Raw genomic sequence first — 21,846 nt, forward strand, 5'->3', positions numbered from 1 at the left:
TGGGAGGACGCAGGGATCAAAATTGTACCATTGAGTTGGGGCAAAGAAAAGGGGTATTTTGGCTTGAGAATTTAGCCATAAATTCCCTCAGGTTGGACTATCATTTGTGGAGATTTTCAGGGCTAGAAGTTGTAGCTTTTGTGAGATCCAAATATGCCACTCTAGGGCTTGCGCAGTAGTGACACTAGGTAAAATTCGTGGGGTTGAATACTTCATGCTTGTGCGGGTTTTTGGGAAGGAAAATCCACTCACCCCTCTAGAGGTAATTTCTAGGGTAGTTCTACAGTAGATTGAGGAGAACCAAGTGCCAAATCTAGCAGCTGAAGTGAGGGGGACACAGTTCTACCAAGAAGGGCGTAGCACCAAAAATTGGGTAATTTTGGGAGGTCGGAATTAGCCCAATTCCTTTCTGGGTTTTGTTGGTTAGGGGTCAGGGACTTTGCTCCTAATTTTGCAAAATTTTTAAAGGTGTTTTGGTGCCCCAAAACAACAAAATTATTTGGCAGCCAGTTAGGAGAAGTCAGCTTAAATTTGGATCTCGGGTGGTCGGTAAATTTTGCCCAAACCCTTTCTGGGTTTTTGTGGGTTTTTGGTGGAGAGTTCAAAATTAATTTGGCGAAATTTTCTGAGCACTTTTGGAAGCTCAAACAGGGGTTTTTTCTAACCAGCATTTGCAGAATTTCCAGGGCCAACGCAGAACATTGAGGAGAAGCCTTTCCTTTGCATCCGGGTAGCTTCTTCCTCACCTGGGATTGTTTAGCTTACTTTTTCAAGCCCAGGTGCACACATTTCATGCATTGTACTCTTCTCTATATATAATAAAATGGCTGAATTTTGGTGCAGTTCCGATGTAAATTGTGGGTGTTTGCTTGTTGTTTAAATATTTCGGTGTTGTATGGTATTTTGCTTTGTCTATCACTGTTATTTCGTTTTTAGAACATTACGCAATGATTATACGATGCCAATAAAAATTATTCAAGATGTTCTTATCACAATGCCAATTAGATTTCAAATGCCAAAGCAACTTATACCATGATGAAGTTCAGAATTTTAGAGCTTAACTGTGAGTGATGTAAGTGCAGAAATTTAAAATTCTTATAACTCACGATAAGACAAGCCAACATTAGATTTCAAATGACAAAATTTAGCAGTGATACTTCAGAAATTCTAACACTTATTAATCTTATGACAACAACAAGGAAATCACTTTAAACCCAAGAGATGACAAACCCTATAGTAACTAGATTTGATCACTAAAGTGCCCAACAATTTGCCAAAGTGAAACAATAAATTTTAGCTTACTTGAAATGAAATTTTCAGAATTAGATCAGATCTGATATAGTGATTTCTGCAAAAAATTTCATCAAGCAAAATTTTAGATCGAGGCTAGATCCTTGATGCCCAAGTGGCCAAATTATGAGAAAATTAAATTTTGAAAATTTTGAGTTATTTTAACCAACTTAGTATGATTTTAGGGCACTTATATCACTGTTATAAAATAAAATTTACAGCAGTAGCAAAACAATGATAAAAGAGGGGTTTAGAGAGCAAACCCTAGGCCTTGAAGATCCCTTGGCCCAAATTTGTTGAAACTCTAGGACAAGCTTGCCACCTGAAAATCGAAAATTTTGAGGCCAAAAACGTGCAAAACCATCAAGTATTTCAGTCCAGAAAAAATCAGAGATGGATTTAGGGCAAACTAGGGCTAAGGAGGGCCAACGCTAGGCCCAATAGGGCTAGCGTTGAGGGAAAAAGAGGCTAGGAGGCCAAAGGAAGGGCAAAGGAAGGAAGAGGAGGTGGAGAAAGGCCAATGTTGGAGGGAGAAAGCCCGAAAGCGCTGGACGACTAGGGTTAAGAGCCCTTTAGGGTGGTTGTGGGCCCCACAAGGGCCACGACCTAGGAAGGGAGGCCAAGAAAGGGAGGTTGAGGCCAACCTCCAAAAGGATGAAAAGGGTTGACGCCCCCCCAAAGAGGTTGACGTAGTCCTTTAGAGGCTGATGTAGACCTCAAGGAGCCTCACCAAGATGACGCAGCGGGTCCTAGGGCTGACGCAGGGGGTTAGAGGAGGATGTTGGACTTGGAGAGGTCGGATCTAGGCCTAGGAGGGCTGAAACTCAATACCCCAGCTTCAATTTTTTTTTTTCCTTTCAGATCTTCAATTTGCTACAAAATTTTCAATGTTGGCCTTGCAAAAATTCTAGAGACTAGATATTACCCTCAAGGGCCTAGATCTAGCTTTATTCCAACTTCTTCTCTTGATTTCACCTACAAAAAATGGAGATAAATTACCCAAAACCCCAAATTTTTACAAAATCTCAAAACCCCAAAACCCCAATTAGCAAAAATAATTTACAAATTTAAATTACAAAATTATTTTACAAATATACAAGGATTTTAAAATAAATTTTGAGAATTTTTTTAATGGAATTTTTTCTTTGATAAATGACTAAAAATACTTTAGAAACCCAATGCACACTATAGCCTTAGCGAAGATTAAATCGACCACAAAAATATTTGGGGTCCAAACAAAGTCAGCTCATGCTCACAGTTTGTGAACTTGGGAATGAAGGACTGAAGTACCTGCAAACACTATGTATATATTTCAAGAAAATATGTTAATCACATGGCAAATTAAATCATCTAAGATTAGCCCAAAACTATCAATATAATGACTTTATCTCCATCTATTGAAAAACAAATTTTATCATTTACCAGCACAACATATGAAAGCCCGTAGCCAACACATACCACAAATCAATGAACACTGAACACCTTGAACTGCACCCCAAAGTATTTATTATGATAGAAATAAAAGTTCCCAGTGGGACAATAGTGTTACATCAATGCTTCAACAACAATTTCTTAGCTAGAAATCAGATGGCTAGAGACAATTGACTCTCTAATTTATAGATAAATCCTCCAAGTGAAAAAATAATGGCTAGTTTGCTTGATCATTGTCAAAATAATCTTGGCCATCGAAAAATACTTGATCATCTTTTAATCTTAGCCGTTGAATTTTTATTTTTGAGGAATTTTCGAATTTATCATTTAATTCCATTTTTATTAGCTCAAAATTAATTATTTTGAGCTAATTTCCTAAAAAATTTCACTGACTTAACCACCAAGGTCCAAGGGTCCAATTTTTCTTGAAATATCCAATATTCCCTTAATGAAGGACCTCCAAAAATTAATTCTTTTGATACCCACAAATTTTTCCACTTGGAGAATTTAATTTTCCTAAGACATTTTAATTTGACTCTAATTAATTAATTTTTTGGCTTAGGATTTAATTATTTTTGCCAGAAAAATTAATTAATTGACACTTGAGGGGATTTAATGTTTTTTCCACCCTCTAATATTTTAACCATGGTGTCTAAGTATGAGAGACTATGCATTAAAATATCTCTTACATAACAAATTTTACAATTCAACCCTCAAAGGGGGAATACCCATTCAGCTTAGACCCTCAAATTACATACCCAATTTGTGACACAACATGATCTAGTAGACCAAGTGATTTGTAGTAAAATAATTTAGCCAACCATTAAATTATTCCCAAATCACTTTTACATAAGACTCGACTAGAATGCTAGGACTCACTTAAGACTTTGACGAAGAATTGCACCCTAGCTTTGGGATGAGACTAGAGGGAAAAACTCTGTCGACCATTTGTGTTTAGAAACACAAATGAGTCAGTGAGATGAAAAATCTCTTAGGATGAAACTTTTACCAAAACAGTAGACTTACCTAGGTTGTTACATACATTCACGGTCTTATTAGCATCATTTACATTACATAACTTGCAAAATGGGTTTGTAATGACACATAAACTGCTGATAGATGATCCAATCTTGTTGGAAAAATTGGTACTTCTGCTTCCTTGGAACTTTGACAAACACTGTGCAACACAACCTAATCCAAGCCTTATAATATGGTAGAGAAAGCCTAACATGCATTATCAATGATTTTGACTTGAGTAAAGGGTAAATTTTTTCTAAGGCCATGACAAAGGAGTTCAACAATTAACACCACCAACACTAGGGTAGATATAGGGCTTGGTGCTCTTAATTAAATGCCAATCACATGCCCTCATACATGATATAATCTAATGAAATGCAACAATCCCATTGATCTTGAAATCCTGAAAACTGTTAAGTCTGTTGAATTTTGAATGGGATATGAAGTTGGAACCACTTTCAAACATCCTGAGTCATTTCATGGTGATGTTAAAAATTTAAGTAAAAGTTTCATCCTTTTACTTTAAGAATTTAACATTACCATTAGGGAGCATCTAGGAAGTGTCTAGGGAACATCAATGGGGCACCTTGGGAGTGTTCGGGAAGCATAGTTCCTCACATAACAGTTCAAAAACCAAAAAAGCCTCGTGGAACTGTGTGAGCAGTTTTTGGAACTGTGGCGGAATCATGGTTCAAGCCTACGAAATTGTGTCGGAATCATAGTTCACGCCTGCAGAACCATGTCAGAACTGCGGTTTGGGCTTGTAGAACCGCGGTTCAGAGCCGTCACGGTTCCAAAAGCCAAGGAACCGAAAAAAATGGGCAGAACCACAATTTCACCCGAGGATCGCTGACAGATACATCCAAGACGTGAATTCGCCTCTTGAATCGGGTTGGGGGGGAGCTGGTTCCTGCAACATTGCCTGTGATGCCTTGAGGAATTTGAGAAATCTGGCACTTGGGTATTGTTACTCTCATCTACTAATCATTTTTGACGTAATTCATACATTATTCAACCCAATACTGACCCTTTTTTCCACCTGGAAACATGTTTGATGTGTTGACTAAGTTTGACCAAGCTACAATTAGCCACTATTAGCTCTGATTGGAAAGATTCAACATGGCATGGCCTCCTCTCACCAAATTGAACAATTTGAGACCAAGTTGAATTTTTGACCATTGAGACCACTTTGCATTAAGAATTGTGAATTGCCTTGAGAACTATGAAAAGTTATCAAATGAAACTGCCATGCATGAGAGTTTTGTGAGAGATACTTCACCAAAGCCAAAGCCACCTGCAGACTCTATAGACTTTAACCATGTGGTAAGACATAGGTGCACCTTGACGCAGACTGCACTTGCCCATACATCGATGATCACCCCTACAAAAGCAGGTTCCCATAAAACAATGAGTCTTCAAGTAAGCCCATCTAAGCCCCTCCAATCCTATATAGGATGAGAGGATCTTTAAATGAATTACAAGGGACTGGCCATGGTCTGACCAATACAAGATGATATAGACGATAAGATCATGGGACACCTAACACAAAACCTCAAATGGTTGTTAGAATGCTTTGACTTGTGACCTTCGGCTTACAATGGTGGTGATATATACTGCAAAGTTTTTGTATGTACCCCTACTGACATGGGGCTAACAAGCCCAAAAAAGAAATGAAACACATTGGAAAATAACATTGCTAGTAGCAACAATGGAAAACAACCATTAGCCATTAGGCAGGGATTGACCCAAGTATAAAGTTTGAAAACTATCATAAACTAATGTGCCGAATCAGCCATGTTGGCTTTCCTTTTGTCGGACACCTAATCTGCTAAGGGTTGGTGTGGACAAATGTGAACAACCATGGAAGTCCAAGAGACCTCTTGGAATATGAAACCAATGTTTATACACATGTATTAATATGTATAACCTTGTGAATAGAAAATGTATTCAACATTTTATCTTAATCTATTGTTTCATTTGTGTAGTTTAACATGGCATAAGAGCGGGCAAATTCTAGCCTTGCTCCAATTTGAGCCAGTGTTTTTTGTTGCCTTCCTCTACATGTTTGTGGCCAGACCTGGGCATTGTCCAAACTCTTTCAAATCTGCACCTGTCAGACCTGTCCTCCTCAGGTCCTACATGCACTCAACCTTCTCAACTGTTGTTTCTCTCAAGTGCCAAAATTATCTGCCCCCCTGTGTCAAGTATCTTTGTTTGCATAATATCCATCCCAATGAATGCAGAAACTGATATAAGAGTGTTTCTCTGTATTTTGAAACCCGTAGATCTTAATTTAGCATTTTTTTGCCTTTGTAATGCCAATACCTCCAGTCACTAGAACACACTTATTGAAGCCTTGAGCCTGTGTTGAATGCAACGTTGAGTTTTGGAGTAATTATTCTTTGTGTGTTGAAGTAGTAAGTGCATTAAAACTCTTGGTGTTATTCCAATTCATTGAAGGTCGGTTTCTTTGTGCGTTGATTAAAGATTAAAGTATTCTTTGTGCATCGAATTTGTTTAACATATGACACATATGTGCATTGAACATATGGCCGTGAGTTTTGTATTGAATGCCATGAAGATTTCCATTCAAGGTTGAATTAAATATTAATGTGTGATGGTTTCGTTGAAGTTTATATGTGCATACATTATGGTAATGTGCGCTAGCCCGACCTTCGTTGGTTCGTTGATTGTGTTGTCATATGTGTTGGTTAAATGTTGAATGTACGTTGATGAGTTGTGACAGCCATGTTCGTGCTATATATATGCGTTGGCATTGGTTCATGACTGGTTCACGTTGGTTCAAATATATTAACGTTGTTTTGTATATACATTTGTAGTTGAGCGCTAGTGTAGTGGTGCTGCGGGTTGCTTATCCTTTGAAACCCACATGCCCCTTTGGCCTCATGTAACTCTTTTTCTATTGATGCATTTCTTTCACATCCATATGGTGCTTCTCCTCATAATAGCCTAGTGGATAAATTAATGTTGTCTAAGTTGATTACTTTGACTAAGAATGACATGTCCAATTGAAAGATTGAACAATTGTTTGCTATAGTGTTTGCTCTCACAATCTTGTCACATCTGAATCTTTTTGTGCGCGATGGCTTATTACGTTTTCTTTAATACCTGGAAAAATTGGTACTGCTTAATATATGTTGTATGAATGGCAGGATGGAGGTTTTGAATCCACAGTTCAAAGCATTGCCTCTTTTCTGTTTTTGTCAGGTTTTATATATTGAGAACTTTGTCTCTTAGATATTTCATGGATGTTTATAAAGATAAGAATATCATGATAGAGGAGACAATCCTCATTTTACATTGGCATAACTATGGCAAATTGGGCTAGATGAGGAAAGGATTGTTGCAGCCAATATTTTGTGTGATGCATCTCTTATTTATGGAAAAAATGTTTAGTTCAGTGGAGGAGTTATAGCTTGTGGGGTTTTGGATATTTGAAGTAATTTGGACATTAGAGATTATTGAGAGCTTGTTTGCCTTAGCATATTGAGAAAACTGTCAATATAGAGTGATAGAGCATTTGTCCTAACTCGTTTTCCTTGTGGGTGGATGACTTCACATGCTTGGATGTTTCCTCATTGTTAGCCAACTTAATCTTTGGTTTCTTATTTGAGTGCACTAAATATTGATTTGCACAAGCAATAGATTGATTTTTTGTATTAATTTTGGATTGCTGCTAATGAATTGAGTTGCAAAAAAACCTTTTGAAGTTTAAATGGCTCAAATTGATAATTTATTGGAGTTATTGAGAACTCTAATCCTATCTACCGTTGACAACACAGTAAAAATCAGCAAAACCACTCTTGCTGATATTCAAATTTTTCTACAAGATGCACATGAAAAGTTTGAGTTTTTGCATCTCGAATCTTAGCTCCAACGAGATGAGTTACAACAGTGTAGTCATCATTCTGAACTAGTTTTTGTTCAAAACAATAATCTATTTGAGTTTGAGACAGACTCCCATCAACTGCCAGAAACTAAAGATGCAGAAGTTCGGTCTACACTTCCCAAGCCCATCATCAAACCTTGGGAAGAAGTTGTTAATAACATGAACAAAACTGGTCTTGGATATCACAAGGATGGGTCCTTTCATATTCTAGACTATTCTAAGCCCATCTAGTTTCATAGTGCTGGATTTCTTCAAGACAATTCAAGTTCACCTCCTCCTCTTCTACAACCACAACAGATTGGTATATGCCAACATTGTGACAGAGTTGGCCTTGTGAAAGATCATTGTTTTGATCTTCACCTGTGTGATCATTTTCATAAAAACACTCATCATTCAAACAGATGCTTTAGAAACAAGCCTCATGCAAAAATGAAGATTCACCTTGGATGGATCGCTCCTTGGCAATGGGCTTCAACAATCAAGAAGATATTTGGTCAACCATAGAATTTGTTCTCGAGTATTGAAAAGTCTCGCAGTTGAGTTTTCTTTATCTTCTCACCTTGTATTTGACAAGGGGGAACTGATGGACATCCACAAGCTTCAAAGATAAATCAAGTAAGCCTGAGCCTAGAGCCAGAGTTAGCCATACCCAGATTTAGAGTTGCAGCCAGAGAAGCCTATGAGCATGCACTTTGGTTGGTGGCCTTCCTTAAACCATTGTAGGTTGACACCTCAATGGTCTCCCTTTTCAAGAAAAATAGGGAGCACTTCCTCTAGCAGAAAATTTCAGCTTCTTGCTAGAGTTGGAATTGTTCCAAGAATGCAACAAGTATTTTAGGTTGAGACCTCAATGGTCTCCCTTTTCACAAAATTAGGGAGCACTTTCTCTAGTAGAAGACTTCAGCTTCAAGCCAAATTTGGAACTATTCCAGGAACTGCACTAAGCGTTCCAGTGTTGGTAGTCATCCTTAAACCACCACCAGTTGAGACCTCGAGTTCTCCCACCTTATCCCATCATTTTAGAGAGCACAGTCAAGCAATTGCTACCATGCATTTTTTGCATTTTTGTATTACAACTCTCTTCTTGGACTCATATACATTCCTTCGGGTTAAGGGGGGGATGTTGGACACCTAATCCGCTAAGGGTTGGTGTGCACGAATTTGAATAGCCATGGAAGCCCAAGAGACCTCTTGGAATATGAAACCAAGGGTCATACACATGTATTAATATGTATATCCTTGTGAATAGAAAATACATTCAGTGTTTTATCTTAATCTACTGTTTCATTTGTGTAGTTTAACACCTTTCCTGCATTGGCAGAGGGAGAAAAGTCCTTAATTGCATGATATATTTTTCTCAATTTTGTATGAAAAGAGTCTGTATTTTTGAAAACAAGAAAAAATGGAGAGACATTTAACTCATGCAAAACAATGATTAGCACTGTTTTCCTTTAGCATGAAATCAGTTTGATGGTAGCTATTGTTTCCCGTTTTTTACTGGTAACGTGTCATTTTTCTTATGTTGTATCATTTATTCCAACCCTAGAATAATAGCATTGTTTTGATTTGTTTTAATTTTACATTTTTTTCTAGAGTTTACTGACACTTTCACTACACAGACTAATTCTCATTTGGAGACTTTGAGAGGACATCAACACAGAATACTGGCTCTAGCTATTGATCCAAAAACATCTCTATGCTTCAGTGGTGATTATGGAGGATGCATTTTTGTCTGGGCTATTGAATCTGTTCCTAGACAAGAACCTGTTACAACATGGTATGAGCATAGAGATTGGCGGTATAGTGGGGTTCATGCATTAGCCATTTCTAAAGGTGGATATCTTTATAGTGGAAGTGGGGATAAAACAATAAAAGCATGGTCATTGCAGGTGAATCTCAGACCAAAAACATACATCTTTTTGAATCTGGGTATGTCATTGATGATTGGATTGGTTAGTCATTGTTTTTTTTTTAGTAAGAGTTTATATTTTATAGTCCGTTGGAAAATGTGCAATGCGAGTTGTCATTATATCAGTAAAGAAAGACAAGCTTTGCATTTTTAGAATGCATCTATACTAATATATGATAAGTGTGTTTGCCAGAAGTCATCAACTTTTTTCAAAATCGTTTTCATGATGCATTTGACAAGTATTTTGGTTTTTATCAACTTCACCAAGGAATTGATTGAAGACAGATTTTGATTGATGGCATATTTGTGTGTCAATTTGGATGAGTATATGACAAAGCACCCAATTCAGCACTAGCCATTTTCACCTGTCATAATCATTTGTAGAGGATACATACAGAGATGCTAAGAGAAGTTCTCTTAGGACACTTATATTGACAAAATAATTCAGAAGTTCAGCGTGCATATATATAATGCAAAAAGTTTGGACTTGGGAAAAAGAGTTCACGTAAGACAAAAGGGGTCTAATAATCCAAAAGAAAGATATAGCAATCAATGGCACAATACATGAGCTTCTAAAGCTTTATGACGACAAAAGGGAATAAGCACTATGCGTGGACAAATCTAAGGCCCAAGCAACTAGGCATTAAGAATTCAAGGTATTTGAGGCGTTATAAATATAATTGCCATCAAAGTCTTACCTTCAATTCTATCTCAGAGGGAATAGAGACTGCATGTTACTGAAATACTTGTGTGCATGGAAGTAGACTGTTGTATGACTGCTATAGCCAGCTTTGGGGGAATAATCTTCATGTTTCTAGTTATTCATGCCAGATGGTTATTATTATTATATCCTCCATAAACAACTTGTTGTGGGAAGCATTTATATTTTTGATTTTTCTGCCTTCTGGGTAGGTTGTTTATCACCAAGGAGACATGCAATTTGTTGCTATTAAAATTCAATGTTGATTGCCTGGAAAGGACGGTAATGTTCAAGTTTTTCACCCACAATTTTGCTTCAAGATAGAAAATTGTTCTGCATAATCTGATATTTTAATCTCTCTGACAAAAAACAACTCATTTCATGAAGTTCATATTTCCCATTGCATTGCTTAATAGCCACCCTAGAATGAGCTATGTAATGCTTATGAAATACAGATATTATCATGAAAATCAGTTTTCTGTAATAAACAGTCCCTGTTTATATGTGTGAAAAGGGAATTATTCTGCAGTAAAATATATTGATTCATAAAGTGATTGATATGATAATGATGATATTACAATGAGGGCACCTGTTATAAATACCTAAATGGAGTGCCTACTCATACTAATGAACATGTCTTTTTGACAAGACACATCTTTCCATTAACGAATTATTTATCATTTATCATATTATTATGTCTGTAACATTGCCACCCTCTTTAAGGAATGCTTTGTCCTGAAAGCATAATAAACAAGATTCTCTCTAGTTGAGCACGCTTCTATGGAATGACGTTTATCTGCTTTTATTGTTTGAGTTTGTTCATGCTTTGAGTGTTGCTGAGGTTCCTATATATTGTTGCATCTTCTTTGAGAGTGTAATTATCCTAAACAAGAATGTAAGTGATATACAAAGCAAGCAAACAATCCAACAATCAGAAAAACAAAATATACATTAAGCACCCATGGAAACAATGGAAATAGAGAACCGCTGAGCCATTTTATTACTTCTTCAAGAGCAAAATACAATAGTAAAATAGAATGGTGCACTTGGGCTTGTCTCAATGGACAAGCTTGACAAAACCCAGGTGAGAAAACGCTGAATTGAAGGCTGCTACAACTGCTACACCAAACTGAACTGCGCTGCCCCAGAAAACTGCTCTGTCTGCTGACTTCGAAAGGCTGGAATCACTGCTTCCCGTGCTCAGAAAATTATGAGATTTCAGCTCCTTGCTCCTTGGCCTAAACCCAGAAAAACCCACTAAGGAATTGGCCAAATGTTGACCTTGGAATTTTGGTCCAAATTCCCCTTAGCTCCTCTAGCTGCTATCTGAGTTGGGATCCCTATTTGATCCCTTAGATCTGCCTAGAAAATTCTATAAAATCAGGAGTGTGATCTTTGCCCAAAACCTAGAAAAACCCAAAAATGGTTTCCCTTGGTTCCAACTTTAAAAAATTGACCTTTCACAGCGCAGCCTTCCTCCAATTTCGAATTCTGTTGCTATGACTGATCCTGTCAATCTATGCTCTCCCAACTCCAACAATCCTCCTCAAATGGCCCTCCAAGTGATCTCCTACTTCTCCTGGCCAACTCCAACTCTACAATTCCTTCCTCCAACTCCCACGTGAGCCTAGTGGTGGCTCTTTGTGTAGGCCCTGGGTAACTATAAATCGAACTGCTGGGATCCTTGCTTTGTTGGCTCCAAAACTCACAAGAAAGGCTGACCCTTTTTTGCTCTCCCAATCCTCTAACTCTCGGCAAATGCTTGATCACTGATAGCTCCAAACTCCCCTACGTATTCTCCAGCTAGCAGAAATACACACTCCTTGTTGTGGCTGAATGGTAGCGCTGTACACACTCCTGGAACTCCTGAAATACTTATGGAACTGCCTCTCTGGGGCAGGCACGGATGGTCCCCCGAAGTAGACGTTGAATCTCCCACTTGAGAGATTCGTGGCTAAACAACCGGTTGACTCAACTAAACAACAGATCAAACAATCAAGTAATTTTGATTGCAAGGTGTAAGAATGAATCCAGATGAGAGCTCTCTCCTTTTATCTTTGTGGGCCTTCCTTGCCTCATGTGGGCCCCTCCATCCAAAACTTTGAATTCCCTCCAAACCATTCGAATGGCCTAGTTCGAATTCCCACGTGGGTGGCCCCCACCTTCCACTAGCAACCAAATTAAGTCGAATTTCCTCCTAAGTCCCTAAGTTGAAAATGCTGGGTTCTTTCCCTTAGCCAAAATTGTTAAAATTGGCAACTAGAGCCAAACTCCATGTGGGTCATCTTATTTATGGCAGCTGATATTTTTCTTGGATCCCTCTAATCGAGAGGTGTAGGATTGATCTAAAGATCATCTGATTTCGATAAGTATTCATGGAGTTATGAATTTATTTGTGTTATAAGACAATTCGTCAAGGTCAGCCAGCAACCAAATAACCCACACATGTGCTCAACGTTTTAGTATAAAAGAAGATGACTTGAGAGTCATTTCACACACACTTCTCTCTTGATTTCTCTCCACTTGTCTTGGGTTTTAGTGTGAGAGAAATCTTGGAGGAAGCAACCCTAAACGCAGGAGGAAAGGAGGCTAATCTATCTGCACTAGCCGCAGTGCTAGCCCTAGCTTCTACGCATAATGTTAATTTTAGGTATGTTCTATGCTTAGAGCAATTTATTTCAATTTTCATAGTTAGCTCAATATCTTTTCCAGATTAACAATCACATCAACATTAAAGTAAATTGCAGATAGAACATAAATATAAATCACAGAAGACAAGCCAAGACAAGAGGACACAAGATGTGGCGCTAGCCAGGGACAAACCCCAATGTGGGGAAACCCTTGATCAGTTCTTCTTATATGTTCTTCAATAGTTCAACAGAGAGAGAGAGATAGTATGTTTACAACAGAAGTCAACACTTTGACTTATCTAGATAAGAGCATAGATCTCTAAGAAGATGATACATGAGATCAGTTGAAGACATGCTGTTTCAAATGATTCTCCAAGGTGACTCCTTCACCTATCGTTGTGTTGCATTTCGTCATCATGCTGCACCTCATCGTGCTGGACCATGCTGCACCCATCATCACTATGCTGCATCTCATCATGCTTCATTAATCATGACTGTACTCATCACTGTACTGCATTATGTGCCATTGCTGCACCATGTTGCCACACTGACCTATGTGTTGGCTGCATCATGCTTGCTTGTTGTCCCTAGCATGCTTGTTGTCCTTTGAATGCTTGCTATTGCATGCCAGCTATCCCTTGCATGTTAGCTGTAACATTGCATGCTTGGTGTATTTGCTGCTAAGTACTATACAACTGTCCCTGTTATCACCCCAAGAAACACACCTCGGTTGTATATCAGTGATGCTCGGGAACAATACAAACTCAACAAAAATGTTGGATAAATGGTGGATGAATGAAAGAAATGCTGCATATTCAAGCCAGATAACCATTTCTACTATGATTGACCCCAGACATGGGTGAACACCCCCAGACTACAAGGATTTAAACCACCAATTACTCACAGTTTAAGGTAAAGGTGATAATGGAGAAGATTGACCACACCAACAGATGCACAGGACCCTGTGATGGCCGACTGCAACCAGTGAAAAGGTCTGTAAATCTGTTTTCTAATACACAGACAGGATGACAACTCTCTGGCATTAAAACAACAGAACCTGCACACAAATTCAATGATACATGCTAAATCCTAACACAGAGGTGGGATGACAGCCCCTCTAATGCTAAACATTAACAGCACATGAATATCTGCAAAGCAGGCACAGCCTGGAATAAGAAGAAGAAGTGGAACGTGAGCAATTAACAACAAAAGAAGCTTGTATTAGTTGGAAATGAAAACCAGAAGCTGCAGGTTACATAGCAGTTACAGTTTCCAGAAGTTGAAGCTCACAGCAGAATGACACTCATCTAACACTCATCAACCTGATTACATCATTTTTCTGAGTATATATAGAATCAGTTTACAAAAATCTCTGCTAGGGTATGCGTGGAGGTGTCTTAATTGACCACCAACCGCATTTACAAACTATTATGGGCTTCTGATACATTCTGACTGTTTTAATTAACAAATTTGACAATCTCTGGTACTTTGGTGTACTGCTTGAACAGGTGGAATGTTTCTTGCAAAATGTTCATAACTGTTGCATGAATTCTACTGCTCGAGGCAGTACTTTCTTGTCCTTGACCATGCTGTTCCTTGAATGGAGTTGCTGAGGATTAAATGCACTGAAAACCGGATCATCTCTTGCTTCTTCGCGCGCCCATAATTGGCCAAAAACACAACAATATACATTAAGAAGGGACGAAGGGACAAGGGGAAACACTGGCCGTCGGATGGCAAAAAGGACGGCCAAGATCTGTTTGGAATGGCTTACCAGGAGTATACGGGAGCGGAGCATCGCGGAACGTCGGATCATACACATGGACGGACGGGATTAGTTTATGGAGGGTATCAGGAGATGGGCGATCGGGTTAAATGGGGGCCGTCAGATCATAATCGGGGAGATCCGACGGTTCACGTGCGACAGAGATGCGAACACATTAACCAGTGGGGAAAGGGTACGGCGGCGGTAAGCGGTTTCCCCGCACTGCTTACCCGCGCTCGGCAGCTTTCGTACAAATGGGTGATGCAATAATATAAAGACATGTGGCAGATGCGATGGCGGATAAACCACTTTCCCCGGGGGTTATATTACATGCAGGTTTGCGGAGCGGGGAAAGCGTCAGTCGTTGGATCAAAAGGCGAGCGATCGGACAGTTGAGGTAACAGACATGTGATACGGGGTTGATGTGACAGGTGCAGGCGGGCCCGGGCTCTATTAGAACTTAGGGCTATAGTTTATTATATGCGCACTATATGAACCAAGGTTATGACTTGAGCACCCGGGAATAAACATATAAGGTTCATGCAGGGTTTAAAAGGTTTTCGGGCTTTTATAAAGGGTAATGGGGTTTAAACCAAAAGGGAGCCTGGGAGCCTGAAAAGAGATTATGAGGGGTTTTGGGGCCAAAACAAGGATAAAGGGGTTTTGAGGGAATGAGGAAACAAGCAAGGGAAGGATGAAATGATGGTATGGGGAGTTATAAGGGCATAATAAAAATGAAGGAGAAGGATGAAACGAACAACTACAACTCCTCTGCGATCCAAACCAACACTGTCTGACCTGCTTTAACCCATGAAATGTTGCAAACTGTAGCAGAGCTAACACTGGCTCCTTCTGGGGATGAGATCCTCCCTGTGAGGTCTCAAGAACCTGCAGACCACTGCCTTTCCAGCTGAAAACACATTAATCAAAATTCCTAGTGTTCCATTGGGCATGGAGTCTACTTGCCTGCACAAAACTGATAAAAACAAAATATTTACAACCTTTAAGGCCGAAGACCTTAAGCAACATAAACTTTCAAAAACCGCCCATTGACTGGGCCATCAAAAACTATCTCTCCTCCCATACTTTTCAGTATGAAGGTGTTGTTCCCTTGAACCTGTGAAATAATGAAAGGCCCTGTCCAGAAAGCATCAAATTTCCCATGATTGCCTTTCTTTTCTTTCAGTGCATCCCATTTCAACACCAAATCACCAATCTGAAAATTATTTCTTTTTGCCCTCTTGTCAAAGGCTTCCTTAACCTTTCTTTGATGTGCTGCAGCTTTTTCAACTAGCTGTTCTCTAATCTGATGCAACTCTGTTAAATCAGTGATTCTCTTTGCCATGTCTTCTTCTTCATCTTGCTCTTCTTGAAGGAATTTTGCCACAGGGAGAGTTAGTTGGATTGGAAATACAGCCTCAGTGCCATATACCAGCTTGAAAGGAGAATTCCCTGTGGATTTTTTAATGGTCACTCTGTCAGCCCATAGTGCATATTTGAGCTTTGAATCCCAATTCTTTTTATTGTCCTCTAACAGTTTTTTAATTATCCTAATCAGACTTTTATTAGAGGATTCTGCTAGACCATTTCCCTGTGGGTAATATGAGGTGGAATGAACAAGTTTAATGCCCATTGAATCACACATTTCCACCAGCTCTTTGGCCCTGAAGGCTGCTACATTATCTGTTATTAATTTATGTGGACAACCAAATCTGCTGAAGATATTCTCTGTCAAAAATTTTATGACCACATTATGATTAGCCTTCCTTGTAGGGACTGCTTCAATCCACTTTGTGAAATAATCAGTGGCAACTAATATCCACCTGTGCTGGCCACTGGAATGCGGATTGATTTCACCAATGAAATCCAAACCCCACTGCTGAAAAGGTCCTTTTGCCTGAATTGGTTTTAGGGGCAGGGATTTCAACTGCTGCTTTCCTTCAAATCTTTGGCACCTGTCACAAGATTTAACAAAAGCAAATACATCAGAAAATAAAGTGGGCCAATAGTACCCAGCTCTGAGAATTTTATGGGCTGTGGTTTTCCAATAATGGTGCCCTCCACACATGCTGGAATGAAACTGCTGCATAACTTCTTTTGATTGTTCTTTGTCCAGACACCTTAAAAATATTCCAGATGGATCCCTCCAGTACAACAGATTTTCCATAATGCAATATTTTGCTGCTCTGAGTTTTAAAGTTCTAGCTTGGCTTTGAGTAAATCCTGAAGGGATCTCTAGCTTCAACAAGAAATCAATAATTCCAGCATACCAACTACATAAAGCTAGATTTTCAGCCACTGACTTCCTCTCTGTTTCAGCTGCTTGTTCTTCTATATCTATCTGTCCATTTTCTGCAATTGTGCATAGGAAATCAATGTCTAATGATCTGCAATTTTCTTCAGCCAATAACTTAGCAAGCCCCTGACCTCTGACCAGCTTAGTGGGCTTCAGCTCTATGTTAAATTCAATCATTTTTGCAATCCATTTTGCCCTTCTTCCATCAGCATCAGGTTGTGTTAGGACATCTTTAATTGCAGCAGAAGGCACATATGCAATTATTTTTGAATGCAAGATATAAACTCTGAAAGCCTTTAAGGATTTAATAAGAGCATATGCCTGCTTTTCTATGATATCATACCTTAGTTCAACATCCCTCAAGTTCTTGCTGAAAAACGCCACTGGATGTTCTGAACCTTCCTCATCTTGTTGCAATAAAACAACGGCAATGGTGTCTTCAGAGGCAAATGAAAACAGATGAAACTTCTTACTGTAGTCAGGACTTATTAATGTGGGAGCTTCCATTATAGCCTTCTTGATGGAATCAAATGATTTTTTTGCTGTATCAGTCCATCTTACTGCTGATCTTTTCTTCAACATGGAGGTGACATGCTTCACAAGTTCTGCGAAATTTGGAATAAACCTCCTAACAAAATTAATTTTGCCCAGAAAACACTGTATATCTTTCTTTGATCTGGGGACAATCAAAGCCTGAATTGCTTTGACTCTTTCTGGATCAATTTGAACACCTGCAGCAGACACAATATGTCCTAACAGCTTGCCTTCATTCAAAGCAAATTGTGATTTTTTGGGATTGACTGATATTCCAAACCTTCTGCACTTAAAAACACTTTTTTTAAATGTTGCAAATGATTTTGATGGCTGCTGGAGTAAACTGTTATATCATCAAGGTAGATAAGCACAAATTTTTCCTTCTCTCCCACAAATGCTATATCCATAGCTCGTTGAAAGGTGGCTCCAGCATTCATCAATCCAAATGGCATTTTGGCATACATAAAAGTGCCCCAAGGAGTGGTAAATGCAGTCTTTTCTTGATCATCTGGGTGCACAACAATCTGATTAAAGCCTGAAAATCCATCCAAAAATGACATCACTTTAGCTCCTGAGACCTTTTGCAGCAAATGCTCCATCTTTGGCAGAGGATAGTTGTCTTTCTTAGAGCATTTGTTCAAATTTCTGAAATCAACACACAGTCTGATTTCTCCGCTCTTCTTCCTCACCACCACCAAATTGGCTACCCATTTAGAATATCTGAGAGGCACAATAATCTTGGCAGCCAACAACTTTTTAATTTCTTTTTCAATCAATGGAAGAAGCATAGGGTTTATTGGTCTCAGCTTTTGTTTAAAAGGAACAGTGTCTTTTTCCAGAGGGATTTTATGCTGAATTATATTCCTATCATAAGTTTTCAGGTCACTGTATTCCCAGGCAAACACATCAGCAAATTGCCTCATTAAATTGCAGTATTCAGCATTCTGATCAGCAGACAAATGAGTGGACAGATTTACATATCTAGGCTGACCTGGACTTCCTATGTCATGCTTACGCACTGCTGATTGCTCTTCTTTTTGGACAGCTTTGTAAGGCACATCATTTTGGTCAAACAGTCTCTCAAGAGGAATTAGGCCTTTAGGAATATGATTACTAGGAAGATGGACTATGCTGTTTTTCCTAATTTTATTTCTAAGCTGGGACTGGGGTTTCTCTAACAAGGCATCATTTTCTTGGTCAATTTGCATTTCAGAAAATTCATCAATGACTTGAAGGAATCTATTCAACTCATTATCATCTTCAAAAACTTTCCAATGGTGGACATTATCAGGCAAGGAAGGTCTATGTTTCACTTGGACTTCATACACTAGTCTGAGAGGCATAGGAGGTATAAATAGACTAGCAGAAACAACAAGAGAATCAACAAGCTGGTTTTGGGCTCTAGGAATGTATGAAATACAGAAAAAATCAAAGGCATCCCTGATTCTCCATACCTCATCTCTGTATGCTTTCAGCCTTGGATGCTTTGCTTGAAACGTTTTATTCACTTGTTGGATAATCAGATCAACATCTCCAAATACCTTCAGATTCTTGATTTCTCTGTCTTTTGCTGCATTAAGGCCTAACAACAAAGCTTCATATTCTACTATGTTATTTGTGACTTGAAAAACCAGCTTGAAAGACAGCTGAATGCTTTTTTGTTGTGGAGATACTAGCACCACCCCTGCTCCTGCAGTCTCCTTGGAACATGCTCCATTAAAGAACATCTACCAAATTTGACTTCCTTGCTCTTTCTCGGCCTGAACTGTTGGTTGTCTGAGCTGCATTACGACCTTATGAAATTTATCTAGAGAATACATGCTCCAAAATCAGTGTCCACTGCATATATAAGATGATTTGTAGGGTTCTTCTCATCACTAATGATGTATGCCAGCTGTGCTTCTCTATATAACCTCCTACTTTCTCCTCCAAACACTAGGACAGTTGCATAAGATAAATCATTCTGTAATGTCCCACCTAATTTCTTAATCCACCCTCTGGACAACAACATACCAAACTTGGGAGGCACATCTGCTACCACAATATCCATCATCATACTCTTCATGGGCAGCTGAGTTAAGGTAATGGCCAGATCTTTAATCAATCCAAGACATTTCACCTTCCTTGAATCAAAAGAAAATAAATCATGATAGGGTCTAGTGATATCAAGGCCTAACTCTTCCATGATAGCTTTAGGCATTAAATTGTGGCTGGCCTCTGTGTCTAGCAAGCAATTGTGGAGGATTTTGTCATGAATGGTCAATGAGACATAAAAAGATGGAGAATTGTTATCAGCAGGTTCAATCATAGGGCTAAGCACAATGGCAGGCTTGTCATCTTGCAATTTAATAGAGTCAGTGGAGGTTTGTTTGGTTTCTAGCTTAAGGGCTTCAAGGATAGGCTTTCTAAATACTTCACTTTTTACCAACTCAACCAGAGGCACAGATATTTTCAATTTGTGAACTTCTGACTCAAAGCTAAAAGAAAAAGATGACTTATCAGAACTTTTTACCTCTTGAACTGGAGCTTTGAGGATCACTGGATCAACTGCTGGTCTTCTCTGCTTGCCATTTTGAGGTTCTGTTTGGACAACAACTCTTTGTGCAAGATTTTCTTTGACATTCTTTGCATTGCACCTCAGATTGTATCTCTGCTGCTGCTCACCAGATTGTAGAACAGCTCCTCTGTTCCACTCCTGACTGTTTTGTTCTTGTAGTAAAGACTCTTCATACTCAGCCAATGTCAAAAATTCAGCACTGCCTTTTCCTCCACGCAATGGATTTCATCCTCATCTTCTTCATATTGTTCCTCCTCCATGACTACATTTTGGAAAGGAGCTTTGACTTTTTGATCTTCTTTTGAATCTTCACCCCTCTGCATTATTTGTAACTGCTCATTTGCTCTTCTGAATGGATTTGGATTCCTTGGAGCAAATGTGTTCTGCTGCCTTGTTTTCCCTGAGTTCTGTTCAATTTTCAGCATTGAAATTTCAGCAGCCATTGACTCTATCATCTTAGTCATTTTATTTAATTTTGGCTCTGAAGATGATGTAGAAGAAGTAGAAGCCTGATTTCTCTGTCTCCTTCTATCAGCTTGACTCTTTAGTTTCTCTGCAACCATGATATTAGATTCTACTTCTAGGGCTACATCCTGCATGTCTGCCAGTGTAGCACATCTCCTTTCTCTCAATAACAGGTAGAAATCAGAGTCAAAAGCATTGGCATAAGTGAGTTTGGTAGAAGTAGGAGTAGGTTTTACCTCAACTGGTATCTTACTATACATGCGATTGAATCTTTTATTAAAATCAGGTATTGATTCCCCATTTTCCCTTTTCAAATTACCAGACTCAGTATGATAATACAACAAGTCTTTTTTATCTCCCCATTGCTTCAAAAATGCATCATGTAATGCTTCGATATCTGTTATAGATCTCTAGGGTAATTCTCTGAACCACTTCCTAGCCTCTGGACAAAAACTCTCATCCACACATCATTTTCACTTATATCTAAATTATCAGCATAACTGTAAAAAGCTTCAAGATGTTCTTCTGCTGTCACTCCCTCTGTTCCAGTGAATTTAGGCATATATTTTTGATATTCTCCCACAGGCATAGGAATTAAAGGAACAGGCAAGACCAATGGTCCATATCTGGCAGCTACAATTCTTTCTATCCTTGTAGGTGCTTGCTGTCCTGCCATGATTGGAATATGTGGAAGGATACTAGCAGATTGAATGGTAGGGAGTAATGTGATGGATGGCAAAGATAAAGGGATGTTTTGGACTAAATGGGAAGCTTTATTTGGACTGAGATTCAAAGGGGAACTAACTGAGCAAAGGGCTAAACTAATCTCTGAAGGTTTTTCCTTATTAACAGGGCTGATTTCTAAATCTTCAAACTGTACATCTTCAGCTATGACTTTATCTTTCAGAGATGAATTAGATTTCTTAGGCTTACCTGATCCTGATGCCCCTTTCTGTTTAGATTTCTTCGATTTAACGGTCCTCTCAGGTTCAGGTACTGGTTCGGCTGGTGATTTCTAAGGATTTCTTCGAGTGTGTCTCACAAACTGAGATAGAACTTCAATGTGGAGTCGCCAAAGGATGGTCTTCCTCCAATGGAGTTGCCAGACAGATGATTACAACCAAAATCTGTGTTCAAACCTTGTCATCAAAGCTTGAAGCTGTGTCGTTCTCCCAGGGAAGCTGAGCTTCGATTCTCCTCTCCCCGGCAACGACGCCAATTAATGTTATCACCCCAAGAAACTCACCTAGGTTGTATATCAGTGATGCTCGGGAACATTACAAACTCAACAAAAATGTTGGATAAATGGTGGATGAATGAAAAAAATGTTGCATATTCAAGC

General features: G+C 38.9%; 1 protein-coding gene across 4 annotated transcripts in view; it reads left to right on the forward strand.

Annotated features, from left to right (window-relative positions):
* The window catches only part of LOC149204267 (uncharacterized), a 320,269-nt gene that overhangs the window by 56,494 nt on the left and 241,929 nt on the right, over positions 1 to 21,846 (forward strand). For all 4 annotated transcript variants that reach the window (XM_089394656.1, XM_089394657.1, XM_089394658.1 and 1 more), the window contains exon 3: positions 9,268 to 9,537. In XM_089394656.1, the coding sequence (XP_089250782.1) occupies positions 9,268 to 9,537 (270 nt within the window). The remainder of the gene's footprint in view (positions 1 to 9,267; positions 9,538 to 21,846) is intronic.

Source organism: Pinus tabuliformis, chromosome 1_2 (genome assembly GCF_031772625.1).
Source record: "Pinus tabuliformis cultivar Carrire ecotype Pingquan chromosome 1_2, CPIR1, whole genome shotgun sequence".
Lineage (NCBI taxonomy): Eukaryota > Viridiplantae > Streptophyta > Pinopsida > Pinales > Pinaceae > Pinus > Pinus tabuliformis.